Source organism: Paroedura picta, chromosome 11, assembly GCF_049243985.1.
Source record: "Paroedura picta isolate Pp20150507F chromosome 11, Ppicta_v3.0, whole genome shotgun sequence".
Taxonomy (NCBI): domain Eukaryota; kingdom Metazoa; phylum Chordata; class Lepidosauria; order Squamata; family Gekkonidae; genus Paroedura; species Paroedura picta.
In genome coordinates, this window is record NC_135379.1 from 56,711,513 (window position 1) to 56,728,099 (window position 16,587).

The following is a 16,587-nucleotide window of genomic DNA, read 5'->3' on the forward strand; positions in this document are numbered from 1 at the left end:
CTTTACTCTCAGATCACTGGATCTCCTTTATTACGTTTTGCAGATGAAGTCTTGTCCGAAAATTTCCTAGACTACAAGAACCGGGGGGTGAATGGCTCTCACCGAGGACAGATTATCTGGAAGATTGATGCCAGCTCTTATTTCGTGGAGGGTAAGTATTGCATGGCAATCATGCACCATAATTCAATGAAGGTTGGAAGAGCTCAGCTCCTATTTTACAAGTAGCTAGGGCAAATTTCACGTGGGCTACAGCAACAAAAAAGATTGCATGCTTGAGATGATGCCGTGTTTTACGAACCATGACAGATATTAACGCATGAATGTGGTGGGTGGAATTGTACTCATAATTGCTTTTTATGCGGACGTAATTAAGCATGAACTCCTCATAATGTCGTACAATGAGCCGATTTCACAACAGGTGCTGAACGCTTCTGTGTTTGGAGGCAGCCTGATTCTCATTTTCATTTATTCTTATTTGGCATTGCGATAACAACATTGACTTGATGATTTATTCTCGTCCCGGTCCTCAGTAGTGGGGATTAACTTCTGCCTGGCAAGTGTGTAGTCCAGTCCCTTATGGACTTCCATAGCTAGTGTATAGCCTTCTTTATATTGTGTAGACATCTGTTCATTCCTTCATTTTGCTCTTTCTCCTACTGGTTGGTTGTGTAACTCTGGAAATGTACATTGATAGTCTTCATAATCCATAATCATGACCCCCTGGGAGCCGGCATGGCGTAGTGGCTCTAATCTGGCAAGCTGGGGTTGATTTCCCCACTCCACATGCAGCCAGCTGGGTGGCCTTGGGCTAGTCACAGTCCTGTCAGAGCTCTCTCAGCCTCACCTACCTCACATGGTCTCTGTTTTAGGGAGTGGAGGGGAACGCAATTGTAAGCTGTTTTGAGACTACTTTGGGCAATGAAAAGCAGGGTATAAAAACCCAACTCTTCTCTGAGGTGGGAGTGAAAATTACCTAGAGATGAGTCCAAGACTGTTCAGTGACTCCCTCCGTTCATCATTTCAAATTAATATGTAACACTGAAAATCTCCTTCTGAATTTTGGAGAAAATACATTGATTAGTGCTTGTATTTTGTGTGTGTGTGAGTAAAGTGCCATCAAATTGCAGCCCACTTATGGCATCCTTGTAGAGTTTTCAAGGCAAGAAACTCACCAAGTTTGGTGTAGTGTTCAGGAGTGCGTACTTCTAATCTGGCCAGCTGGGTTTGATTCCCTGCTCCTCCACATGCAGCCAGCTGGGTAACCTTGGGCTCACCACAGCACTGATAAAGCTGTTCTGACCAAGCAGTAATATCAAGGCTCTCTCAGCCTCACCTCCCTCACAGGGTGTCTGTTGTAGAGAGAGGAAAGGGAAGGTGACTGTAAGCCTCTTTGAGACTCCTTCGGGTAGGGAAAAGCGGCATATAAGAACCAACTCTTCTTCAGTAATCTCAGGGCTCTCTCAGCCTCACCCGCCTCACAGGGTGTCTATCGTGGGGAGAGGAAAGGGAAGGCAAACATAAGCCACTGAGACTTCTTTGGGTAGAGAAAAACGGCATATAAGCACCAACTCTTCATCTGCTGCTGCTTCCTAATACTAAGTGGGGCCAACCCTGCTCAGCTTCCCAGATCTAACAACACCAGGCTAGCCAGGTCAGGGCATGCTTGTACTAGAGACCCCGATTTCTGTTTGAACCTTGAATTTCATTTTTAGATTCCTGAATTTCTTTTCAAAAACTTAACTTGTCTCCAATCTGGAGCAGATGATATGAGGCAGGTTAACGCACCCCTTGGCCTCCCCCCTTTCTCCCCCTTTTGGGACTGCTTAAATAAAATATTATGTCCTGGGAAAGTTATAGCATTGCTTTCTCTTCTAATAAGGTAATATCAAAATAGTTAAAAAGGAATTGATTTGTGAGTCAGCCCATACAAACTCACGGGATTTAGTCTAAATGTCAAGGTATGCCCTGCAGATTGACATCTGATTGGCATTAATGTTTTCTACTCCTGTTTGGGAATAGACAGGATATTTTGGCAGTTTGAGAGCCAACTGACATCTATTCCAGGGTTAATTTCAGCCAGACAGTGATATTTGATTTGATATTAAAGAATGGTGTTTGTGTGTATCTTTTTATAAATTACTTCTCACTGTGAGGAAGGGGCTGGCTGCTAATATGAGGGATTCTTTTTTCTTTTGGCTTATTCATGGGCTGTTATCACTTAAGGTTGAGATCTTTTTAATGGTTGTAATAGTTCTACACTATCATCATCATCGTTATTAGTGGATTTGTTTACATTTCTTTGTCGAACTTTAATCAAGTAATCTTGTAATTATTCAAATTTCTTGATAATATCAGTTTGCTCTTTAAGAGAGAAGGCCTCAAAAGGATTTTTAAAACCTCCATCAGTAGCATCTGGGTAATTTTTATTCAAAAATATCATGGTACAATTTTGATTTCCCCTCACCCTTTGTGGTCCCAGTACTTTTCTGATGTCTTGTTGAGTTGGTGGTTCAATTAAATGGATCAATGGGATCTCTGGAGCTTTAAAAGTCTGCCTCCTGACTATTAGGGATCTAGTATTGTAATTTTTATATAGTTTAGATGCTTTTGTGGGAATTTTCAAGGTAAATTTAGATGGGAGAGTAGTGGTAATTGCAGTTGTTTTGAGATGGTGTTGAGAAAAGACATCATGGCTACAAAACCACTCCCAGTTTGACAACATTAAAACATTTATTTATATATTTTTGTTATTATATTTATACTAGCAAGAAAGCCCATTGCAACCAGGAATGCAATGGGTGCTAGGACCCAGGGGACACTGGCAGGCAGAGATCTCTCTCTTACATGCTGGCTCCTGCTGTGTCTGAGAGCAAAGTGGCTAGCGTCCAGGGAGGGAGGGTGGGAGCTGTAGGTTGGACGCACCCTGATTGGCCCTATTCCAACTCGGACACCCTGAACCATTCCACCCCCGTGCTGTTTCACAAATATTAAGAGGAGGAGCAATGGATGAGGATACCACTCTCCCCTGATGGAGGTTTGGGGAGTAAAATGAAAGCATTCATCTAAAGAAGTGAAGGTTACTGGACAGATTGTTGTAATACTTCAGATCAACTGAGGCAGTGTAAATTTAGAAGAGATGCTAGATGCTCCTTTATAAGCCATTTGTTGTTCTAGTTAATAGTTCTTCCTCTAAAGCAGTGGTCCCCAACCTTTATTAGGCTGGGGACCGGCAGGGCATCGGGCCGCGCCCGCGGGGACCGCGCCCGCATGGGCCACGCCCACGCATCGGGCCGCGCCCGCGGGCCACGCTCGCGGATCGGCCCACGCGGGCGTGGCCTGCACGGGCGCGGCCCGGCCCTGATTCCCTCTCCCCGCCCTCCCCGCAGTAAGAAGCTTCCCGGGCCGCAAGCTTGCGGCCTGGGAAGTTTTTTACTGCGGTGGGGGGGGCGGGGAGAGGGAGCCGCGGCCCGGCGCCATGGCCTTTGCGGCCCGGCGCCGGGCCACAGCCCGCAGGTTGGGGACCACTGCTCTAAAGCGATGAATGTCCAACACAATTCTGCAAGGGCCAGGAACAGAGGGAAGATTCTTCATAATATTATGGGCTTTCTCCCCATTACTCACTGAGTTGCTGTTTAGAATTTGGGTGGAAAGATGATCTTTCATAAATTTTATTTAGGGTCTCTGCAATGAGGAAAGTTTGTGATGCCAGCAGATGCAGTATTGAGTCCCCATTTTGGCATATCTCATGGGATGTGTTCTCATATCTGTTGGGATGTGTTCTCATCGTCAACATCTGCAGCTACTTCTTGCATTGGAGAGTCATTCAAGAGATTATGGGTGTTACCCACCTTGATGTTGTTTATTAAAATAAAATAGACTGAAGCTGATTGTAAAGCTTCAAAGCTTTTCAGAATTGTGATAGCGCCTGGGAGAAGCTACTGCCCTGCTTTTTGACAGCAAACAGCAGGCTGTGGCAGCTACACCATGCAATGTGCAATTACATCACACAGGCTCACCAAATTCCAGGAGGGGCCTGGAGTTCCAGTTGATTTTCAGAGATCAGAAAGGAAATATGAGGTCTTCAAAAGGACAAATGCAAAAAGGACAATTGCATTTGCTATTCATATTAGGGTCTTCTTATTGAGTCGGAGGGAATCTTAGACTTGTGCAAAATTTGCACTCTAGAGAAAATTCTGCCTAATTAGTTAATTAGCCTTTGGAACTTGTACTTCTCAAAACTTTGTTGTAATATCCAGCCACCAACAAATGACAAAAGCCCCTGTCTTCATTTTGTTAATCTACTACGTGGCGTGGTTCCAAGTCCTCCTGTATGATTTTAAGAAACATCTACTATTTATTTGTCAGAGGCCATAGAAATAAAATCAAGAAGGGTAAATGTCCTCCCCTATCTCGACCTTGAAATGAATTAAAATAAATGAAGATAAAATGCAGTCTAAATAAAACAGAACAGTGCAAAAGGGAAGAGCAGCAGCGGCCACAGCGACAACAATTTCTCAGTCGCCACAAATCACATGAAGTGGAGCTCCTGCTTGTTCACGTTATCTAAATAGCTCAAAGGCTTTCCCTTCCGGTCAAGTTCATTTGCTTTCTAACTTGCTGTGCTTTTTTTCATCTCTAACAATTCTATTCTTCCTTTCATAGTCAGTTAGGAGAGAGAATCAGAATGAAAGCGAAAAAGAAAAAGAAAAGGGAGAGGGAATGAGAGGCCAAAGTAGTGAGCAGGTAATCAAAACTCCCCCCAAAGTGCGCTGAACTCCTCCATGCGCCAACTGTACCCCAAACATGAGAGGAAGGGTCCACGAGAGTGACTGCAAATCTCCAAAGCAAAAGGAGGAGGGGAAATAAATCAAATAAATCAAAACCAAAGACTTCAGATGGAGTTGAACAGAGACTCCACACTCGGTAGATATAAGTGAAAGAGCATATAGGGATCCACTGGTAAGTGTAAAGATGTAAAAGTAGAATGGGATAACATGAGCTAGAAGGAGCCACTTTGCTTGCACATCACACAAGGAGTGGAGTGGAAGTGGATTTTTTACATGGAAGAATGCATCTCCAAGATGACTGAATTCCCCTCTAGGTAAAACAGAGACGCTCACCCTGGAAAATTTTGACATGGGAAGAATGCATCTGCTTGGCCTGTTGTAAATCAGATACATAATTCAGGAGTATTGTGGCATCACTGAGCCTGACTCAGAAGGAGAAAAAGGATGTAAATCTTTGACTCCTTATGGCTTTTGACACAGGAGTGCATCACTGTGGTATTTCATGACTGATGTGGCTTTTAATCACTCCCCCCTTCTCCAGTTGCAGTTTAACTTGAATCTCAAGAAATCAGAGCCAATGAATGATGCCACGACAAAAGACTGGAAAACTCAATGAGTGCTGGGAAAGAGCTAAGACCTCTCCTTCGAATTCCCCAGCTACACAGCTCTGTCACGTCTGTCTTCTCCAATGGACCATTCCTTGCCTTGTTGCCATGGAAATATTAGGCTAAAAATATCATATGATGTGTAGTTGAGATAAAAGATAACAAGCAATGCATGCATATTGATTTCGAAGTGCCATGAATATACAGCGATTAGTGGAGCAGACTTCCCTGTCTCTCTCTTTTCCATTCAAACGGAAATATTCAGCCCACATTGACGAATGTTTCTCATCCAAGATGGTACACCATTGAATTTAGAGGGCACCGCTTCTGATGCGGAAAATTCCAGTATAAAGCGAGTCTCAGCCAGCACGTCCACCTTGGATAAATTTATCTAGTGTTCGTACCGATTAAAGACAGTATCTTTAAACCGCTCCGCGGGAGCGGTATAAATAAAAGAGTAAAGCCTGTAGGGGTGGGCGCTGTCCGGGATGGGGGGAGGCAGTGGGCCCTCTGCTTGTCAGTCTGGGGCCAAGGGGCCAATTGTCAGCCGTGCGCAGTGCGGCTGCTGATTGGCCCCTTGCCCCAGGACTCACCAGTTGGGAGGGGCAAAGCGCCTTCCAACCCGCATACCCCCCAATGTGGGCCTCCTTTGCCCCACAGTGGCCATTCCTCTGCTGGCCGCCGAGAGGCAAGGTAGACCCAGAGGCCCTGGGAAGCTGGGCCAGGAGGGGGGGAGGGCTTTGCGGCCGCGGGAGAGTACTTTGAGGGCTCCTAGCGCCCGCTGCATTTAAGGTACAGCAGGCTTAAGTACTAGTTCCCATATAATCAAGACACAGGGGTCCAAAAATCCAGTGTATTCTCAAGGAAACCACAATTATTTTACTTTCTGTGGCATAACAGATGTGGCACAACAGTAAGGCACTGCTCATTTGGCTGTCTCTTCCAGGCATGGACGAACAAACAAAGTAAGCTTCCGGTTTACCCTGCATGGTTCAGTGCAAACAAAGCCACAAGCCTGAAACACTTAGGTGAAACAGATGCACATAGACAGTTTAAATTCCATTTTAACATAACTTACACATGATTGTTTAGGCCAGGGGTAGTCAAACTGCGGCCCTCCAGATGTCCGTGGACTACAATTCCCAGGAGCCCCCTGCCAGCATTCGCTTCAGGGGTTTCTCAAAGCCTGGTAAATGTTTCAGGGGTTTCTCAACAGTAAAAAAAAGTTGAGAAAGGCTGGTTTAGGCATTGGAAGAGGAGCAGAGAAAACTACTCACGAATTGTGAAGAGCAGTAGTGCCAAATAAATACTTAACCCTTTTCAAGGATATTTTCTTCAGGCTTCCCCGCAAAAAGGGTGTCTTACTTGATGAAATTATTCTCACTCCATTTTGACACTGCTTTGCCTTGGATGGTGTAATAATTCAGGCCAAATCCAGTTGGTCGGGTTGACCCACGTGATTTTATTTAACAACCCGTGGTGACATAATCACGCCAGATGTTGTGTTATGACTTCATTCCTTTAACAATATGATTTCTGATTGGGTGGGGACCTCCCCTGGGGGACCTTTCAGGAAAAGATGAGGAGCAGCAGTGAAAGTAAAACAGTGCCCAAAAAGAAGGAACCAAAGGGGACCCTGAAGTTGAAAGATACTGGAGAACAGGCCGGATTGCCATTGCTTTCCTCTGCATGGCGACCCTGGTCTTCCTTTATCGCCCCCCTCCATCCTTAAATGCTGCAGGAATTTCATCTCTTTTTCCGTCCCCCCCCCTCCAGTTATGGAAATTTTTACATTTTTATCATGCGAGTTTCCCAGTTACGTGACTGCCTTGACATGGCTGTCTTTTTTAACATGGGTGGCAAGTGAACTGAGCAGTGAGCAGGGCTGTATATGAAGTGTCCCCCTGCTTCTTATATGTGCTTAGAAGACAATGAATTTTAGCTCTGAAACGCCTTAAGAAAATGATGAGCCAGCACATAGGGACTGACTCGGCACAGTAATTTAATCAACCAGCGGTGATCGGTGTCGATGTCCGCTGTAATTAAGGAATGCAGAATGGTAATCTGATCATGCTGTATTATCGTAAGGTTGAGTACTGCGCTGATTTGATTTGTGAGACTGCCATACAAAGCAGCTATTAAGCCAAATGGCAGTCTTTCTGTTTCCTGTACGTATGGACACGCATGCAAACTATTGCTTGGTAATTTCTGTGGCCTGATTTTTTTTTACAATATGAATATTCAGTGCATTACGCTTGCCAGTCAATGCAGTTTAAGCTTCTCTTCCCCCCCCCCCCAAGCTGGACAAAATTGATCATAAAGAGACTTTTTAGATAATATTTCCTTCCTGCTTAGGTATTATTTTCAAGAAAATGCTTAGCTAAGGAAAGCTCGACCTGCCGCTTAACTGAAGCATCAACATTGTAAAAGTAACCTGCGGCTTCTTTGAAATGCTGTCCACCATCCATCAAACCTCCCTCAATGGATCGTAGGGAAACAGAGAACAGCACACATGTGGAGTATTTCTCTGAGCAGAATGGGTTTTCGTTGTTTCGTGCATTGGGGGTTTGGGAGAGCTGATGATCTTGGGTGGGGGAGGGGTGGGCCGGCTTAATCTTGGCATTGTTGCTTTTTACATTCAAGATAATAAATCTACCCTTCTAGTGAAAGTTAAGCCTGCTAAGGCCAAGCTGACCTTTCAGCAAAAGAAGAGCCGAGAGGATTATAAAGAGCGAGTGAAATTCTGGGCGATAGAAGAAAAAGACGATTAATCTTGATGAACAGAGCTAAAGAAATGGGGAGAAGGCAAGAAGGGTGCAGAGGCTGATGTAGGCCTAAGCCAATGTCTTTATGAGAAGGAGGAGGAGGAAGATATCGGTCTAGCCATCCGGGTACAAAGACCTTTGCAGAGTGACAAGGGGGGGGGACCCCAGGACCTTGCCCTAAGAAACCTCAGAAATTAAATTTTGGTTGAGTTAGAACATATAAGGAGAAGGGAGAACACGGAGAGGCAAAGATGCATCTGTACAAAACCGTCCTTCCAAAGCTGTTGGCTCTTTTCTGCCAAGCTGCCAGGACTGCTTCCATAAGGAGTTTCAGTGATAGTCCATGGCTGAATCGAGCAGGCTTAGAATTGGAAGTTTAAGACAAAGCAACCCATGGAAAATGGTCATTGATGTGTCAACACTCTCCATGTTGCAGAGTACCATTTTCTCTTTCACATTTTATTTTTGGACAAGCTAAATGCATTTGAGGGTGTAAAATTACCCGATGGGACTGCAAACTGAAACTCATTGCAAATGATACACTGTATTCTCTCTGTCCTTGATCTTTAGAAATTGTCAGGCTGGTACGATAACTGATATGCACACGAGTCCCATGGACAGTTATGTCATCCCCAGGGAGAAGATGGATCTGCCAACCCAACTTCTGTCTGCTCCAGTTGAATGGAGGCAATGACCTTGGCTATCTGATCTAGCTGACTCTTTTTGCAAGGAGGCAAAAACAATCCCTGCATCCTGACCTAGAGAGCCCTGGCACCCCGATGGCATCAGGTCTTGGAAGCTAAGAAGGGCCAGCCCTGGTCAGTATTTGGATGGGAGACCATTAAGGAAGTCCAAGGTCTCCGCTCAGAGGCAGGCAATAGCAAACCACCTCTTAATGTCTCTTACCTTGAAACCCTTCTGGGGTCACCACAGGCCAACTGTGACTTGCCAACAACATAAAAACAAGTTTCTGAACCAGGAACTGTAGAAGACCTACCATGGACTGGGATGCAGAAGTCAAGAGGGGTGTGAAAATCAGATCCTGTGATCAACTGGCAGTTTGAAACCTGTGTACTAGGACCCTTTAGGTCAGGGTAGTCAACCTGCAGTCCTCCAGATGTTCATGGACTACAGTTCCCATGAACCCCTGCCAACACTGGTTGACTACCCCTGCTTTAGGTTATCTTTTCCTTGTCATCTTTTCATAGTACTTGCTACATTCCTAGCTCCAGCTCCTAGTAGTCTGTTGTTGTTTACAACCTTACTGTATTGAGCAGGGGGTGGACTAAATGGCCTTTACGTTCCCTTCCAGCTCTATGATTCTATGATTCCCTTCATCTATTTCCTTTATAAAAATGCCCTCCTCGCTCAGGTCATTTCTCAAGGGGGCGACTGCACCGTGCTGTTGCTTGGCCATCCTACGCCCTGATTCCAAGGGATAAGTGGCCCCAAGAGAGGACTTCCATGCTTTCCTTATCACTCTCTTTATAAAACCTTTGTTTGTTTTTAGTGGATGGGTATTTGCTTTTGAAAGTTGGACAGAAAAATATTGGGGGGAAATTTACTTTTGAAGACAAGCAGGACTTTGAGCATAAAATAAAACTGCAGGGTTCAATTCAGACAAACTTGAACCGTGGAGGTACCTTTGAGCTCAGTGGAGCTAAATGTGTACTGCAGTCTGGTGCACACTTACCTGCAAGAAAGTCTGACTGAGCTTGGTGAAACATGCTTCTAAGTAGACCTGCTTTGGATTGCTCCCACAGACTGAAGAGGGGCTGGGGTGGGCCCTGTGGTCTGTTCTAAAATGTCTGCATAATGCGCAGCAATTTTTGCATGGAAAACATGACACAGGTGGCATTGCGTGCTGAGGCCAGACATTTAACTTCCAGGCAATGTTGGTGCCAGTCTAGGGTGGTCCCAGATGGAAGCATTTGCCCCGCAGCAGGGGAACATGGATTAAGGCCTGCATTGCGCTAGGCCTGGGACTGCCCTGGACGGGTGCCAACATTGTCCAGAAGTGGTAATCAGCCCTGTGACTTAACTTCTACACTGGGCCAGATTCCTAGTGTGGAAAAGGTCTCTCCCTCTCTCTCTCTCCCTCTCTCTCCCTCCCTCTCTCTGTAGTTGGCAACCACGCACAAAATATATCACCTGGTAGAAAACATGATTTTTCTCCCATACCTCTTCCTTTAAAAGGCATATATGGTGGGAACTTCTGTCTGTTGCTATATTTCTAGCATTGCATGTTCCCCCAGAGAAAAATGTTTTTGACATAAGCATTGATCCAGCCAAAGTTAAGCACTGTTAGGTCCCATTGATTTCAGATGGTTGGAGCTTATACCTTCCTTCATGAAATCTCTGGATCTTCAGGGTGCTCAACCGTGGCTGTCTGGTGCTCATCTCCCCCCGCTCCCCCAAGCCTCCTTTGAAACACACAATGGAGACAAATCATGAAGTACGTCTCTGCACATTAAGAAAACCCTTTTAACCTTCTTGCCATGCTCTGCATCCATTTTAATAACTATGCCATCCCCTCTTGGTAACCCTCCTTAATGTGACAGATTGTAGAACAGGCCCCATCTGTGAAATGCCAGGTGTGCTGTTCAGGCTTGAAGACAAAAAAAGGAAGCCAGAGACTACCAGCCAGTGGGTTGTGTGTTCCTTGGTTTTTTCCCACCCAATTAATACTTCAATAGGTTCTTAATTACAGCAGCAGAAACACCTTCAAAACATGAAACAATGTCCAGAATAGCTAGATGGCAACTTTGGGAGGGTATCACATCTGTCTCACTCCATCAAGATCTATAGGACCTGATGCACCATCTCAGGCATTGCTCCCAAAACACACATGACAACACTGCAAAGCTAAACTGGATATAATAACGAACTAATTTTTTTGAAGGGATGGTGTGACAGATATCTGAGACTGTTGATGCTGACATTCAATCCAGATTGTCATTCTTCTGTTTTAATTTAATTCTAAATTTAATGTACCTGCTTTTAACTATCTGTCTATCTGGTAATTTAATTTTTCTATTACACTATTCCTGTTTAATATTATTTAAAATGCCCTATTTTTTTACGAGGACTTGCCAGTTTACCACATGTTGTAATAATTATCATGTTGCTCTGGGTTTTCAGGTGTTATCGGACCTGTCTCGGAGCCATATATTAATCAATCCAACTATCTGTATATCCAAAAAGAAAATGATGTACACCACCCTGAGCCAGTTTGCTAAGAGGGTGGTATAAAATTTAAATAAATAAATAGTGAACTGTGTCTTAGCTTGAGCTTCAGGAAGCTATTTCAAACTCAAGGGTGACAACAGCTCAAGCCGCTACAATGGGAGTTTTGTGGGCTGCAGAGGATATGTCATAGGGCAGATGTTGAGTTTATTTTCATTTATTTTTATTCATTCAGTTTATTTACCACCCCTCCCAGCGTAGCTGGCTTGGGGGATTTTCCAGCTTTCCAATATAAAACAGTACAATTAATTCTTAAAAATACAATAGAATGCAAAACTTCATTCTAAACATGACAATAAAACCGCTAAAACAAGTCAGACAATCAGACCAGCTGAATGTAGTTCTGAAATCGATTTCGGGGGGGGGTAAGTTCCCCCCCCCCAGCCTATCCTCCTCAGGCTCCATACCGAAAAACTCCAAGTATTTCCTATCTCAGTCCTGGCATCCCTAGCTGCAGGACAAGATCAGTAGCAGAGAGCTGTTTTTCAAGAAAGGGTGATTGCTCAGGGGTGAAACTTCTGCTTTGTATGCAGAAGGTCCCAGGTTCTGTCCCCAGCATCTCCTGTTAAGGAAAGCAGGTAGCAGATGATGTGAAGGACTTCTGTTTTAAGATCTGCCAGTCAGACTAAGCGGTACTAGGGTTGTGCACGGCGGTGTCTGAATCGGCCACTCCAGATCAACGCAGCCAGCGCTGCACCACAGGGTGGGGAGTGTATGCACCTGCGCACACTCCCCCCCCCTGCAGTGTGGCACTGGCAGCAGCAGCCTGGAGTGGCCGATTCGGACACCGCTGTGCACAACCCTAGTACTGATGCTGATAGACCAGTGGTCTGACACATTATAAGATCACTGGAGATTCTTCAGTTCCACAGCTCATCTCCAGGCAACAGAGATCAGTTCTTCTGAAGAAAATGGCTGTTTTGGTGGTCTGCACGGCATTATACCCCAATGATGAAGTCCCTCCCCTCTCGAAACCCTGCCCTCTGAGGCTCCACCCCCAAAGTCTCCAGGAGTTCCCTGCAGTAGACTCATGTGTGCCCACCAATACTGAGGTTCTTGTTGAGGAACCCTGATAAGTGTCCAAGGAGACTTAGGGCTCCTGGATTCCACAGCCTTGGCATTTCAACGACCTGTGCTGATTCTGCCTAACTATATTGAAGTCTTCAAATCCCCTGCCCTACCCTGACCATATATAGGAGCAGCCCACTGCTACAAGAAACAGTATCCGCTAAGCAAAAAGAGAGTTTGTCTCTTTGGGACCTCCTTTGTGCACAAGAAACTCGAGGGGTTTCTCTGAATACAGCTTGCATAATGAGGTATTTAGAAACGTTATCCCAGCTGCAGCTGCTCTGTACAACTTTCGGGCTGCAGGAATACCAGGAGGGGGGGGGAACCCTGAGATCTGATTAATTTAGAGAGCCAGGCTCATCTTTATTTGTATGCATTGCAATTATTTCGATGCCATCAGCTTTTTTTTAAGGGTGCTTGGAAAGGGAGGAGAAGGCCCAGCCGCTGAGCTGTTTAAATTCCTGTAGAGAAAAATCACAAAACAAGAATTCCATCTGAGTTGGCGGCTCAGCTGCCGCTTGGCCTGATCAACCAAGCTGATTACCTTTCGGAACCGACACAAGCAGCCCTGCTCCTGAATTATGGTAGAATTGATAGCTCTGCACCCCAGGCTGTTCCTATTCGACAGCTGTTTTGGCAAGACTGCGCTGGAACTGTTTTTGCCTTGTTTTGTGTTCCTTTTCATCAGTGTGGAAAAGCACATCACATCTGGGGTGATATCCTCATTCCTCACCTACTATTACAAAGTCATTTGTTCAGTTTCGATGGCGTTTTTGTTCTGGCTGTACCTTTTTTGTCCCTGGCCTCACAGATTTTGCCCCCTTTGCTAATGCTGCTGGTGAACTCTTCCCCTGGTCTGTAGCAGCAGCTTGCCTGATTTCCTTGATGATGTTAGGGCACTGCTGTGCCATGAGGATGTATGTCATGATAATTCACTTCCACCAACTGGACTCCGTGGCAGTGTTGGGGAAACTAGACCGGAAACCATGAGGCAAAAGAAACTGGAGGGAAATGGTACCCAAGACGAGAAAGGAACTATGAGAAAGGAACTCGCTCTACGCAGGCCTGCCCCTATCCCTGACCCGGAAACTACAACTAGTTCAAAATGCAGCAGCCAGGATCCTCACGGCAACACCGTGGAGGTCCCATATCCGGCCTATTCTCCATCAGCTGCAATGGTTACCAGTTGAATTCCGGATCAGACTAAAGTTTCTGGTAATTACCTTCAAGGCCATACGCGGTCAGGGCCCAGTGTACCTGAGGGACCGCCTCCCCGTCTATGCCCCCAAAAGAGCTCTACGCTCTACTGCCTCCAATCAGCTAAGGATCCCTGGCCCTAAAGAAGTCCATCTGGTCTCGACCAGGGCCAGAGCATTCTCTGTTCTGGCCCCTACCTGGTGGAACGAGCTCCCAGAGGAGATCAGGGCCCTGACGGAGCTTAAACAGTTCCGCAGGGCCTGCAAAAAGGAGCTCCTCCACCAGGCATTTGGCCGAGATCAGACGTAATCTACAGCAATCAAGGGCCCCTGCTCCCCCCACCCCCCTTCAGAATTCAATCAATAAGCCACCCCCCTCAGAATCCCATCAACAAGCCCTGGACCTGTTTGTATTACGATTGTTTGCTGTTATACTGTGTTGTGTTTGGTTGCAATTGTTGGTTATCGATGTATATGTTCTACAGACTGTTTTATGTATGGTTCTCTGTTATAATGTAAACCGCCCTGAGCCTCCGGGGAGGGCGGTATAGAAGTATGATAAATAAAATAATAAATAAATAAATAGAACTTAAATCAGGGGTGGTCAAACTGCGGCCCTCCAGATGTCCATGGACTACAATTCCCATGAGCCCCTGCCAGCGAATGCTGGCAGGGACTCATGGGAATTGTAGTTCATGGACACCTGGAGGGCCACAGTTTGACCACCCCTGATTTAAATACACACCGAACAACAACATGGATGTTGAATGGTGTGTATTTTACAGTAAACTCCTCAGGGTAGGGACCTTCCATCTGATTGTACTTCGTAAAGCATCACAGACTGTATCAATAAACAATACCCCCAGGGTCTTCTTAAATAAATAAATTATCAATCAATCAATCATTTGTGGGGAAATAGGATATTATCATAAGTGATCACAACTGAGCACTGTCAAGTTGCAACCGTCTTATGGTGACTCCCCCCCCCCCTTCCCGGTGGAGTTTCCAAGGAAAGAGGTGATCCGAGACAGTTTTCTATTGTCTGCACAGCCTCACTGGTCTCCTTTGGCAGCCTCCCGTCCAAGAACTACCATGGCCAAATCTTGCTTAGTTTCCGGGCTCGGATAAAGGTAAAGGTAAAGGTATCCCCTGTGCAAGCACCAGGTCATGTCTGACCCTTGGGGTGACGCCCTCCAGCGTTTTCATGGCAGACTCAGTACGGGGTGGTTTGCCAGTGCCTTCCCCAGTCATTACCGTTTTACCCCCCAGCAAGCTGGGTACTCATTTTACCGACCTCGGAAGGATGGAAGGCTGAGTCAACCTTGAGCCGGCTGCTGGGATCGAACTCCCAGCCTCATGGGCAAAGCTTTCAGACGGCTGCCTTACCACTCTGCGCCACAAGAGGCTCTTCCGGGCTCGGATAAGCTTGGGCTATTCTGAACTTTTGAGGCTGCCACGGATCACTTGTAGCCCCGCTGATTTCAAATGTGATTTATTTATTTCTTTAAACGTTTATTCCGCCCCCTCTTGACAGACTCGGGATGGATCACGGCATGCTTTAAAATCACAGAGCATTCTAAAACGCAACATAAAATCTCATTTAGATTAAAATTCCCTGTATAAATCAAACTCTAATATTGCCCATAAAATTCCTATCATGGGTCGGCGGGGAGGCACAGTATAAGCCTCCTGAAGGAAAGCAGTCTCGCCGATGCAGGCGGAAAGGCCTATGAAATCAAATGAAATCAAATGTTGGTTATTAGGCCTCAACCTGGCTCCTTTCCTGAGTAGAGGAGCAGTTCCTGAGAGCTATATGTGTTACCTGCAGCCATGAGAAACATGATATCCTTGTTTTAGGGTGGAAAATAAAAACACGTTTCCCCCCTTCTGCGGCCAGTCATAGTCAACAGATAAGAGCTAATTGCTGTTTATTGTTAATTTGTGGTTACTTTTTCTTTTCCAGCCGAAACAAAGATCTGCTTCAAATACTACCATGGAGTAAGCGGGGCCCTGCGTGCGACCACCCCCAGTGTCACAGTGAAGAATAATGCAGCTCCCGTAAGCTACGTTTTTCCTTTTACTAACCATGCTCATCTAAGTGACATCAAGTGACCTTCCCTTGTGACAGGGATGGCGAAACTGTGACTCTCCAGATGTCCATGGACTACAATCACCATGAGCCCCTGCCTGCAGGCAGGGGCTCATGGTGATTGTAGTCCATGGACATCTGGAGAGTCACAGTTTCGCCACCCGTGTTCTATGCCTTTTGGATCAACTACATAAATTATGCAGCGCTAAGTAAATGCTGTCAGCTGGGCAGCTTGTAGAGTGCAATATTTATTTGTCACAAATTTTGGGCTCCCTTGCCTCGATCCATGTGCTAATGAAGTTGCCTTCTACCAAAACAGACCACCTGGCCCAGACTTTTCTGTTCTAATTGGCAGCAAATGTCCAGGGTCAGACAGAGGTAACCCTTTCCATCACTCTGGTCCCCAAGATCCTGTATCTGAAGATGCCATCGATTGGACCTGGGGCTTCAGCATCCAAATCTTGGTGTCAATAGTTAAGGGCGGCAGCCTCTAACCTGGAGAGCTGGGTTTGATTCCCCACTCCTCCTCCATTTGCAGTCGGCTGGGTGACCTTGGGCTAGTCACGGTCCTGTTAGAGCTATTTTCACAGAGCAGTTTTGTCAGAGCTCTCTCAGCTCACCTACCTCACAGGGTATCTGTCATGGGGAGAAGAAGGGAAGGTGATTGGAAGCCACTTTGAGACTCCTTCGGATAGTGAAAAGTGGGGTATAAAACCCAATTTTTCTTCTTCTTGTGTTCGACCTCTGTATGATGGCCTCTTGTATCATTCTGAGGCAAACTTTTCCAGCGCATCATGCAGGCATGCAGCTTCCGAAATTAAAGATCTGCTG

The 16,587-nt window shown here is 45.7% G+C and overlaps 1 protein-coding gene across 9 annotated transcripts in view; it reads left to right on the forward strand.

The window, feature by feature from the left end:
- The window catches only part of HECW1 (HECT, C2 and WW domain containing E3 ubiquitin protein ligase 1), a 237,510-nt gene that overhangs the window by 112,273 nt on the left and 108,650 nt on the right, over positions 1–16,587 (forward strand). For all 9 annotated transcript variants that reach the window (XM_077302971.1, XM_077302969.1, XM_077302973.1 and 6 more), the window contains 2 exons: positions 44–151; positions 15,631–15,725. In XM_077302971.1, coding sequence (XP_077159086.1) covers positions 44–151; positions 15,631–15,725 — 203 coding nt within the window. The remainder of the gene's footprint in view (positions 1–43; positions 152–15,630; positions 15,726–16,587) is intronic.